Below are 12,837 nucleotides of genomic sequence, written 5' to 3'. Positions count from 1 at the left end.
ATGCATTTAAAAATAGGAAAGAACAGTAGAAACATATATTAATCTTCACAGCACTCCTGTTGGATGGGGATACCTTGCCGGTTTTATAACATTCCTGTGAGATAGGTATCACATCTACTCTATAGCTGAGAAATAGAGGTAAAGTATTTTGCTCAGCAGTATACAGTAAGCAAGTAGCAAATCTAGGACTATGTCCCTGATTAATTCCAAATCCTGTGTCCTTTTTTTCAGCCCACACTGCCTCCAAAAACATTTGTTTCACCAGGAACACGAGGCAGAAATTGTCCGCCAGATTCGTAAAACATTGAAGATGTTGTTGGACCTGTAACCCAAAAGATTCATGAGCTCATGATGCTTCCCTTGACTATAAAACTATAGCAATGGCAGTTGTATGCATTTAAGATATTGAAAAGAGGCTTTTTAATGTATTTCTGAGTATGATTTAAACTTATGAAGTTTTTTTAAGTCAGTAAACCTGTTCATTTAGTATGTTTAAAGTATATATATTAAGTATCCATGTCCTTAACAAGCTTCTTCATAACTCTGTGAAAATTAGGTGAAACAAAACCTTTTAAAAAGTATTAAGTGCACTTTATTTTAAAATTAAGGTTTGTATTAATTGGTATTCAGTTTCTTCTTTTTTTGCATTTGAAAAACAGGATCCAAAACTTAGATAAAACCAAAGCAAAATACTCTTAACACTGATTTATTTTTGTTTTTCAACAGGCTCTAGGAAGCTTTTACTTTCTTCATGAATCTTTGAAAAACATCTACCAGTTTGATTTTAAAGGTAAGCAGAGAAATTAAAAAGTAGGGATTGTCAAAGGTATCTCAGTATTTATCATGTTAAAGCAAACAGCCGATATTATCTAACTCGATCTGTCCAGGTAACATTTGGAGTCAAAAGGAACTCCAGTGTCTTCACAGGAATGTTACATCAGTGTATGGGGCGGTCTGGGGCAGTTGCAAAATCAAAACTTTGAATGTCAGGCAGTGGTCATCACTTTGCAAAATAGTTGTATCAGAAATGCATTGGTCAGTGAGGAAGGCATTATTGTTTTAAACAGACTGAGCCTTCATACTGTGGGTCCTACTAAATCTTAGAAAATTTTATAATGTTGTTTTATCAGTTAACATTAGAGGTGCTTTATTTACTGCATCACAGAAGTTGCCTCTAACCTTTCTTGAGGGTGGGGGCACACGTGTGTGCGCGCACGCATACACATACACACTGAGAAATATTATGAATGTTTTAGTTCTAAACTGTCAGTACAAGTTATAATATAAAAATCTTATGGGCTCCATTTATATTATTGAGATGGATCACATTAATACTACATCTTGCGTCACATTAATTTGAAACATCATTGAAACTGTGATAACTAGGAGTGAACTAATTGTCTTAATTGTACAGATTCATTATTTTTGTTCTCAATAAAGACAGATTGCCTGTGTTCATGTAATTGAGGGTATAGGGTCTTTCTTCAATGAAATATTTGAATAGCAGTTCTACAGATACAGCAATTTGAGATGTAGCCAACATAAATCCTCTTATTCATTGTCCTTTTGGATGCTTGAAGAAAATTTCTGAGACTCCTTATGGCATATTTTATTTTGAAAGGGAACATGATAAAATGCAGTAGTGATGTAGGAACTTTTAATGAGAGGTCAGCCTGTACATCTAGTCATTCTACCCACCTAGAATACTTTAATAGACACTGAGCTGTATTTATGGGATGTTCTTAATCAAATGAAATGTGAGCAGGATTGATACTATGGAAGAAATTCTTAGCATACTGCAAAAGAAGTTGTGTACACAACTTTTGTTGAAGATACTCCCAAAGTTGCCATGTTGAACATTTAGCCTAATGGTCTACTGTATATGTAAGATCAAGGGGTTAATGAATAAAGCTATGAAACATACATCTATATTTTGAGATGACAGCGCTCACAACTATTTATTCATTTTTCCATATGATTGGGCTTTGTGCATCAGTAATAAGTGAACTGCATCTACATAGCTGATTCATGAGCCTACAGTTTTGTCATACTAGTGCTACCAAACTAGGGTTTTGCTCTCAATTCCATTTAAACCTCCCTCCCTCTCTGTGGTCATATATCAGAGATGTCCAACTCTAATGACATCTGGCAGAGTCAACTGATATCTGTACTAGGAAAGAGGGGTTTTCTGTTGATTCACAGTTGATTGATGGCTTATTTGCTGTTATAGACCCTTTGAAAGAAAAGATATAAAAGGGGTAGAGGAGGGAGACTTGGAAAATAGAAGAAAGAAAGAAAGGAAGACTTTTGACTTTTAAGAGACATTTATTCCCGGGAGGGTGATAACTCGGAGCCAGTAAAGAGCATGTACAGGTACGCCCGGATATCTGGGCCTCATGGACAAGGCCTGGGCTCATGGCCTGCAAGGCCTGCCCGTACACTCTAGACTAAACAAAACCACACACACACACACACACACACACACACCACGAACATTCGGACTATTGACATTTTTACAGTCCTGCTAGCGGGGGACACCCATGGAGGCCTCAGAGGTCGCCCCGCATGAACAAAAGTCCAAGGCCTCGGCCCGCTTGACGTGTCTCTGCAGCTTGAGCCGCCAGTGGTCTCACAGTACGAGGACCAGGCGTCCCGCCTCGACTCGGCACAGCGCCCCCTCCAGGGACCAGTGCTCCTCAAAGAGGCGGGCCCGCACCAGCAGGCGGAAGAGTTGCAGGGCGTCGACCATCCTGGCGCCGGTGAGCCGGTTTCGCCGGCTCTTCAGGGTGGCCATCTTGGCCTGGCCCAGCAGGAAGTTGGCCAGGCTGACCGTGGCCCGCTCGGCCGCCCGGTACGGAAAGGAGTGGACGTAGACATCCTCGGAGAAGTCTCGGCCCAGCCCCCGAAGCAGCGTTTCCAGGGCAGCAAAGAGAGGCTGCAGCCAGGGGCAGTCGAGGAACGCGTGGAAAATGTCTTCGTCCAGCACCCCCAGGCAGAAGGGGCAGGCCGCTGAGACCGCTGGGTCCAGGTGACGCACAAAGGTGCCGGTGGCCAGGATGCCGTGCACGAGTCGCCACTGCAGGTCGCCGGTCTTCTTGGCGGTGGGCACCTTATACAGCATGCGCCACGCTGGGGTCCCGGGCCGCGCGAAAGAAAGAAAGAAAGAGTTAGCCATGTAAAAGTAAATAGATAACACTTTGTCAGGTAAAGAAAATCAGAAATTTAGGCAAATCTGATTAATGAAGTTGTGCTTAAGATGGTCAGTATTTAGGAAGGAATTCTATTAGAAAAATCCAGGTGTTACAGATAGTGCTGCAACTGATACAGTAGTGTTAGTAGCTTTTCTCACTCTTAACTGAGAACTAAATCAGTCTTCTAGCATGGCAGTAATATCTCCTAGCATGGGAGTAATATGTTGAAGAAGGTGTCACCTTTTAGGTGAGATGGAACTAAGAACTCATTTTCTCTCAAGTTTATTACAGTGTCCATGACACACAGGACTGTTGAATCATCTGGGAATCCAAACAGTAGTGAAAAGCAGTATCTTTTATTTTAAATGAACAAAATTGAAGATGGTTTTAAACAGGGCTGCAAAGAAACCCAGATGTTTATGTAATATTCAGTGAGCCTTTTTAAAGGTCAGTGCAGTTTTTTAAAATTCCCTGCATGGGTGGGTGGCACTGAATAGTTGCTCTGAGGAGAAAGACATTTTCATGGTTGTCTCTGTTTTTCCTACTGTCATTAGCCATGCAACCTAAGAGAGAAAATTCTTTCAGTTTTAGAATAAAAATGTTGATGCCCAAAGCTTGATTCATGATTTTCCACTGCACAGGAAGTTTTAGATGTTTCATGAGGAACAGAGCCCTGAAAAACTGACTTACAGTTTATGCTAATAACAAGATACACATTCTAATAAGCTCTACATCCAGAAGTAGATTTCCTGACAGACATGTAAGGCCAATTTTGGTCTCAGGCACAGCAACGTTAAGTGTAGTAGCTTGTTTCTTCAGTGGAGTGACACCTTTTTACATTGATGTTAGATCAGAATCAGAACCTTAACCTTAGTCTTACCCATGAAAAGGCTGCAAAAGACGTGTTCCTCTTGTCTTGAGACCACTTCTCTCAATGTCCATCTAAATGACAACTTGCCAGTTTATATCTGGTCTTCACATTAGAGTAGTTTGATAATAAAGCCAGCCCTTTCTGACAAAATTGTTCAGCTTGCCTGTTAACATTCACTTGGGTTCTCTCGGTAATAGCTTTCAGTTCTCATATAACAGAAATTCCCCCTGGCTGTGCCTTACGTATGCTGCCAAAAATGTTTTCTGTCTCTTGAATGACATCAGGATCTTTTTGCTGAGATTGCCATACTCACTAAAAGAAGCACATCCATCCATGATCTACTTAAAATGATGCCACATGTGTTTATCAAGATATTTGTTTAGTCCTCCAGTGGGAGCCAGATCTCAAAGTGATTGGCACACAAAGAATGATATTTGATTCCCCCTCCCCCTCAGATGTATTGGTAGCTTACGGTAAGTGCTTCTAGTGATTACACATAATACCTTATCTAGACAACTTACAGTGACAAATTTTTGTGTTGCTTGGAGTTTAACCAAATGTTTGATGGAAATGGACAGCTCATAATGTTTGGTAAAAGTATATCTAGTGCTTTTCTCTTCTACTTGGCTGGTTGGAAATCCAGTCCAGTTTAGTAACTATCAAAACTTGATACAGTACTGTCTCATGGTGTTTATATGACTCCTACCCTATGTCCTCTATGAAATGAGTTTGGTGGACTCAGTCCACTTCTCTCCTGCAGCTGGCAATAATGGGCTCAAATAAGTAGAGAGGTCAAGAACTAAATGGACATAGGAATACCATTATGAATATTACACTGCTGCTATTGGTTCCATACATGTTTTTTAAAGTACTTGGAGAATGGTATGCTTTATATATAGCCTTGGTACCCTTCACATAGTTTTCTCTGTCATCTTCCTCATATGTTAGCATCATCTACAGATGGCACGAAGTAGAAATGTGAAGGAGAAGGCTTAATTAGTCAGCGATCCAGCAACAACCAACTCAGCTGGAATACAATCAATATCAAATACTATAAGAAGGGGGAAGAGTATAGAGTATGCCCCTCCTACATATGAGAATTTATATTGTTCGCTCTATCTAATCAGTGGACTTGTTCCAAATGCTGAACAGCCTGTGTGAATCTGAGACGTAGCCATCCAGTAATAGATTTGATTGATTCTTAATATGAGGAGTTTAGTTTTGGAGAGTTGGACTGCCTGTTCTTTAATAACAGAGTTCTCACATGGAAGGAAAGAAGGAACAAATGAAGAGTTTTCTCCTTTAGCTCCCACCATTGTTAACTGACTGAAATGAGAGAACTCCAAGCAACAGCCTGTGACTTAGATCACTGACCCTTTGGGCTCACGAAAGCTGGCTTGCAGGCAATGGGAGTGTTAGCAGAGTTGTCAGTGTCATCCTAGGGATGTAGGAGTTGACATACTACATTAAACTGTGATCCATCTAGTCCAGTATCCTACTTCTGACGACGACAACAATCAGATCAGAGGAAGGTGCAGGATACTTTCTACCTCAGGAGGGTATGCTCCTAACCTGTTATAGTAGGAGGATTAAGCTTTGAATCATGAGAGGGTGGATGCAAAACATGATTACTGCTTAGTAATTTACCCCAGAATTTATTCCAACATAAACTTACTCTATAGTATGAAATAGACATGTGACCAGCTCCCCCAAGCTGGCTGCCTGGTCACCTAGCGACTGAAAATCAATATGCATTGAACAAAAAAAGTTACCCCGGATGAAATTGACTTAGTAGGGGAGTGGAGCCATGACTGGTAACTTACACCAGAGCATACCTGTCCCTCACGTTCTGAGGGCTAACTTTACCACAGGGTGGAATGATTTATACCACTGTACAGTGTGCCATAGGTCCACTCCACTTTTATTATGGAGTAAAGTAAATTTACTCCATAATAAATGTGTTATGGATATGCCTCCTAAGACTTTTTGTGTGTTTTCTGTTACAACTTTGTGTATTCTGATTAGTTTAAATATTCCAGCTCTCCCTGAATTCTGACATTATCTCACATTAACTTGCAGTTTAATTATGTGTTGTGTTACAAGGTATTTCCTTTTTTATCTGTTTTGAGGTTGCTACCTTTATATTTCATTAAATGTTCCTTGTTTATGATCTAGATAAATCAAAGTGTCCAACTGACCTTTTCTCTACCATTCAATATCTTGCATATATTTACTGTGTTCCCTCTCTCTGTCCCTTAAGTAAAGCACACCTGAGTTTGTATTAACTTCATTTTAGAGTTTTTCCATAGTCTTATCATTATTGGCACTTGTTTTCAAACTCCCTCAAGTTTCAATTTATCATAAGGAGCCCAAGATGCCATCTTGTTTTGAAGCTGTTCAAATATTACTTAAATTATCATAAAGTGCCACAAAAAACCTGTCTAATTGTTGCTCTGTCCTGAATATTCCTTTTGTGAGACAATCCTCAGACAGTTGTGATGAGGTAATTTCAGTCCAGTCATCTGCATTTCCTTGGCCCCAATCATTTAGATTTTAGATCTGACTTAGAGCACAGAAACTGGTGATTACATTAGGTGATGGTAACCTCCCAACAATCTACAGAAATGACGAGGTTGTGCTGAATATTTAAAGATGTCAGTGTGCTTTTTATACCATTGTCCATGAAATGTTATTGCTCTATGAACTGTAGGAGGGTGGCTCAGCTTCTTTTTGAAAGACTCCAAAGAGTAGTATTGAGCAATTACACACCTGTTCTTTAAAATCTGAGGGCTCGTCTGCTTAAGAGTTTGCTGCCACAGGTATTCTACTATGGTTGTATCAGGAAACCCACCTGGTGGTGATGCAGCACATACAAGGAGATTTTTGTACACTATTATAGCTTGCTCCAGTTCTGCAAATGGGATGGGCTGTTTCACCAAAAGCCACGCAGCAGATCAAGGAGAGAACAGGCAGCCCAGCAACAGATAGGGCAGGGAGCAGAAAGCAGAGCAGCAGATCAGGCAGGATTCGCAAGGCTGGGAGGCAGAAAGCAGAGCAGCAGATCAAGCAAAGGGAGGGAATCAGAGGGGGTGGGGCTGATTTGTGGCAAAAAGACTCACCCCACCATACTGGAGCTCTTGTGAAGATAGCTACCTCTGTTACTTATGTGAAAAAAATTACTCCCTTACCCAGGCAGATCTTCTAAAATTTGAGTCAAATCTATATGGATTAAGGGGATTACAATTTACTGTTGAACTAAAGGTATGTGGCACAAAGATGAAGCAAAATTGTAACTGGTATTGGTTTGCTTAAGAAATTATGTAATTATTTTATATCATATCTAGGGTAAAGAATAGGCATATTTTTAGAAAATAAATAAGTTGATAGTTAAATCATAGAACCATTTGACATTTTTAAACTGCAGCATTTTTAACTGATTTGTTTATATAACATGTTCAATACTATGTGGTGTATATTTCTTGATATCAGTAATGACCTGATCAAACATATCAGAGACCATGATTTTGACAGGAATTTCTATCAAATGTCCTATAAGATTGTGATCTACAAGTATGTTAAGTATCATGAAACTAATAATAGTACTTAAAAAGTTAAAATTTCCCATTGCCTTTAAACCAGCACAGTACCCAACACAACTAGGATATTTCCTAACCTATGTTCCAACTTTGCCTTTTCCTACCATAAAGAAAAGCTCAGCTTTTACATGGCAAATGACTCTGCCAAGACTGAATCTGTTTTGGAAATTCTGTTGTTTTTTTGTTGTTTGAATGTATAAAGCTAGTTGCTAGATGTGCATTAATTGTGTTTTATATTTCTTCTTAGCTAAGAAGTATAAGAAAGTTACTGGAAAAGAAATCTACTCAGATACATTAGAAAGCACGCCTATGCTGGAAAAAGAGAAGTTTCCGCAGGATTATTTCCCTGAGGTATGTATATTCCAATAAAACATTTCAACCTTTCAAACTTTCCTCGCAGTCAGGGTGTCCAGACTGGAATAACCTCCCTCCAGAGGTGGAGCAATCACCTGACCCCAGTTCTCTTAGTGCAGGGGGGCTGGACTCAATGATCTTGCAAGGTCCCTTCCAGCCCCTTACAATCTGTGAATCTATAAGGTGTTAAAATCTGATTTTAATTGTACTGATGGCTTCCTTACTCCTACTTAAATATGATCAGAATCTAGTCTTAAATCTGTAGGTGGTGGTGGGGAATTTGCTTTTTATTTCCTAAAACCTATAATATAAATAGAATGCATTTATCAAACTCGGCTGGAGATTAGCGTATAAATAATGTAATCTTTAAAAAAAATCATACTTTAGAGGTGACTTCAACAAAAATCTTCCTTGTAGGATTTTGTTTGTTTTATTTTTTTATATTCTTACATATTAATTTATATATTCTATATCTCTATATCTACATCGACATATCGATATAGAGATATGTCTATATCGCTATATCTATATCGCTATGTCGATATAGACATATATATTACATGCTGATGGTGAAGGATGCAGCAATGTCTGAAAAATTTGATATTATATTTAAGTTTGCAGAAATGGCATACAATCAAAAATATGAATCTGTTTAGCTGTGTAGGTTTTCCTCCATAAGGGGGGCTGGACAGAGGTAAGTTTAAATGCTTTTTAGTAGTATTTTAATTTATACTGACCATGTCTACATGAGATGCTGACTGCTCAGTAGCCTGATACTACCATGCAGTAGCATCATGTGGCAACGACCGTGATGCAACACTACTGTCTCACAAAAAAGACATTTGTCAGCACTGCTGCACAATAACTTAGGTTACAGCACAGCCACTTAGTACTTGTTTGTAAAAATACTAAATGACTATGCAGTAACAACTGTGCAATTGTTGGCTACAAATGTCCAACTCGGGATCCTTAAAATTCTGGTTTATTAGGCAGATTGAAGCACTGTAATGAAGTTAAATCATAAACCTTGGGGCTGGTCCCCACACGCACACACACAGTAGTGAGCTACAAGAGTCAGGTATACCTATCCCACAGGTGCTGGAGTCTGCCGTCGAGGCTTCTTTCAGCGTGGTGTTATCCTCCAGAAGGGGGTCGCCGGCTGGTCCTTCAGGCTGGACAGGTCAGGTGCTGGTCAAGTTGGAGATCAAGCGGGCACCGCTGAGGGTCACTTTTCACTGCTTTTTATCTGTCCTTGGCAGACTTTGGTGACTCCCCAGTTTTCAGGTTTGCCTAATCCAGGAGTCGTTGACCCTTATGGGACTTCCCCCTCGGTGGCTACTAGATGGCATCTGTCAGCCCCAGGGGTCATCCACATGTACATGCAGGGTTGGGAGTCCATTGATGAATTTTGAATAGGGCTCTGGGAGCGGTCGACCTGGAGATATTCAGCCCAAAAGTTGGTCCCCGGCGTTGATTAACTCAGACCAGGGCTTCTCGCCCTTGAACAGTGACCTTTAGAGAATTCCCGGTTGCTACGTTGTCCTCCATTGATTTCTTCCGTTGGCTGATCTGCAGTTTCCCTAGGTGTTAATTTCTGCCTGCTACTGTGTTACGCATTCAATCACTGATTCACTCACTCTTTCAGGGGCCTGCCTGATACAGGGAAGCGGCAGTTTGACTCCTGCCCTTGTTAACATTGTTACAATGTGTAGCTTACTTCTGAAATTAAACACATTTCATTGAAAGTTGAAAGGTGAGGAGTATAAAATATAAGCTACAAAAGTAATGCCATGGCACACAAATAGATAAAAATACCAAAATACAAGGGGAGAAACAAAATGCGCACCCACAAATTTTAAAACACAATTCCTTATCTTAAAGTGAAAGAAAGAGGAAAGAAGAAAAGGTAGAAGAGGAAAAACATATCCAAGGAGGGGAGAGCAACTTCAGGCAAGAGAAAAGGGGGCTTTCTGCTACACAATCAGTGTCTCATGTAGACATGGCCACTGAAATTTTGAAAAATAAATAGGTTAAATAATATTTGAGTTTTAGTTTTGGCTTACAATAATACAATAACTTATTAACAGAATAATGTATAAAGTAGGGGAATGGCAAGAAAACAAAATAACTTAAAAGGGAGCTAGAATATCATTGTAAATCAGAGATCCCTTCCCTTCCAAACACTATCCGAGCCTAACTTTGTTTGCTAAAAGTCTGCCCAAAAAAGGAAGGTCTTACAGCACTACTGAAAGATGTCCAGACTTGGGTGCTGGCAAGCTTCCAGAGGGAGGTCTAGAGCTGAGGAGCAACTACTGAAAATGATCTTCCACGAATTTTTGCCAAGAAAACTTGGCATACTGATGTACTTGCAGGAGGTTGCTATTGGCTGACCTTAGGGATAGCTGTGGGCAGGAAGGGTCCCTTAGGTATGTAGGACCTAGACTATTTAGGGCCTTTTAGGTAAAAAATAACACTTTGAATTGTTCCCAAAAATGCTATTTGGAGCCAGTTCGGAGTCTGGACCATTGAAGTTATTTTCTCCTGACAATCCCCCACACCTGCCAGAAGGCAAGCTGCTGTGTTTTGCACTAGCTGCAGCAGCTGCTAGTGGTGAACAGGTACTTGCATCTGTAGTTCCATTGGCTTCAATATTCTCTCACCCTTGGGAGTAAGGGGGTCAGCAGTGGCCCAGCAGGATTCATGAGTTGTATATTAATCTTTGTACTAAATTTCCATGCTTTTGTATGTTTCTAGCCAGACCTTTATCAATGCATTTACATTTTTTGTGTGCGAGAACTGGTTTAAGACTGATTTCTTTTCTTTTTATTACTGCCGCTTAAGGATGATCTAAAAGTAATTACAATGATTGAGGCATAATGCAATTCAAAATAATTACAACCCACTGCATATAAAACTAACAAAACTTTCTGCCTTGATTTATGGGTCCTTTTGGTTGGGCAGGAGTCTCAAATGATGCCTCTGGGAGCAACACTCCAGATAATGTTAGGCCATTTTAAAAAAGGAGATTTGTGTAGTCTATCAGGGCTGAGTAATTTTTTTTTCCCCATAGTGAGAAATTGGTTGTTATCATAGATCACAGATACTGCTCAAAGCTCTTATGAAAGATGAATTAATTTCACTAATGCTTTAATGCAAACCTTTCATGGAGAAGGCTGTATGGTGATAACCTTACTGCAGTCTCTCCTTTCTCAATGATGATTTATGTTGTCTTTTAGTAGATGAAACTGCCTGTATTCACAATCCATCTGCTGGCTAAAGGAATCCTATTAACAGGGGATCTGAGGAGAGACTTAATATTGTAAGGTGAAAGATGTGGTATTCCCTTTCTGGGGCATGAAGTTGGATTCTTTCTCTATTCTAAAATTTGGAAACCTCTCCCTGAGAGCACATAACTGATATGCATCATTTATACCTGATTCTGTCCTATCCTGACAGGAGATCAACCAATGAATGGATCTCTTAAAATGAAAGCCAAGTTAATGGTTTTAAAGGCTGCAATAATTCCCTTCCTGGTTATAATTTCTGTTTATCTGTGTTGTAGAATTCCCTTTTATTCCAGCATCAGTAACTCAGTGTTTGGGTCTGTTAATGTCCAACTGGCAGCCAAAAATAAGGAAAATACCTCAATTGCAGCTTACACTTAAGATTGATGAGGCCATTCAAAACCTCACTATTTTTGTTTAGTTGTTTGTTGGTTGTAAAAGTAGTTTATCAAACAATCACCATCCAGCAAGCAGTAGCAACCATTCTTAACTTTAAGCAAGTAAATTTTTTCATAAATATAAGGTGATTACTTGCATTTTTGCAAGCTAAGCACATCAGTAAGTGTTTGCGTGTAGCCTTACATAGCCTAGAAACAGAAGAGCAAAGGTTTTGATTGTAGAACATGTAAGTGGACAGTTCTAGCCTCATTCTCACTATTTCAGGTAGCAGTAGTAGGGAAGACAGCAGCATGGTCCTTAGCATGGGCAGATCCTCTGAGCAGGTACATACTATCCTCAGTAAGCTTATCCTGTGGTTTCTATACCAGGCTGAAGCCTGTGTTGTCAGATTTTCACAACTGTTTTTTATTGTGCTAGCTAGACTTAAAGCAAGCACTGGCCTCCACACACATGCTGTAATCCCACCTTCATTTTGCTGTGTATATGCTGTGTATATACACAGCTCTGAGGGCTGCTCTAATTTAAAGAGCTGCCATGTCTCCTGTATCAGCATCCCCAGACTTAAAAATGGTGGCAGGGCACTTACTTCTGCCGCTATTTTTAAGTGCAAGGACACTGATGCACAAGATTCAGGAGGCTGCTGGAGTGCAGAATTCTAGCTCATCAGAGCTCAGCACTCATGTATAGACGCTCTTTATTATGTAGATATGACTTAAGTAGCTTTAATGCCAAAAACATAGGATGCATCTACACATGTGCTTTAATGCTCATTAGCGTCTTTTAATGTGCATTAAAGTGTCACTAAAAACCTGCGTTATTTACTTAATGCACATTAAAAGAGGCTAATGTGCAGTAAGCATCACATAACCATCTCGGAGGAAAGGCAGCAAGAGAGCACAGCAGCCCCCCTGGCTCTCCAGGGACCTAGCAGACCTCTGAGGCTAAAAAGAAAGGCCTACAAAGGATGGAGGATGGGAGTCACTTCCAAGAAGGATCTGCACTGTCAAATCCTGCAGGGAGCATACCAGGAAAGCCAAGGCTGCAACTGAACTCCAACTAGCTTCAAGCATCAAGGACAATAAAAAGTCCTTTTTCAGATATGTGGGGAGCCAGAGGAAAAGCAGGGGCAACATTGGACCCCT

At 40.1% G+C, this 12,837-nt stretch overlaps 1 protein-coding gene across 1 annotated transcript in view; it reads left to right on the top strand.

The window, feature by feature from the left end:
- The window catches only part of INPP5A (inositol polyphosphate-5-phosphatase A), a 230,021-nt gene extending 221,994 nt beyond the window's left edge, over nucleotides 1–8,027 (top strand). Inside the window, exons 5-6 of the mRNA XM_025208811.1 lie at nucleotides 727–790; nucleotides 7,906–8,027. Coding sequence (XP_025064596.1) covers nucleotides 727–790; nucleotides 7,906–8,027 — 186 coding nt within the window. The remainder of the gene's footprint in view (nucleotides 1–726; nucleotides 791–7,905) is intronic.
- Nucleotides 8,028–12,837: the final 4,810 nt, after the last annotated feature.

The sequence above is a fragment of the Alligator sinensis genome, unplaced genomic scaffold (genome assembly GCF_000455745.1).
Source record: "Alligator sinensis unplaced genomic scaffold, ASM45574v1 scaffold195_2, whole genome shotgun sequence".
NCBI lineage: Eukaryota > Metazoa > Chordata > Crocodylia > Alligatoridae > Alligator > Alligator sinensis.
This window is presented reverse-complemented; position numbering and strand designations above follow the sequence as displayed.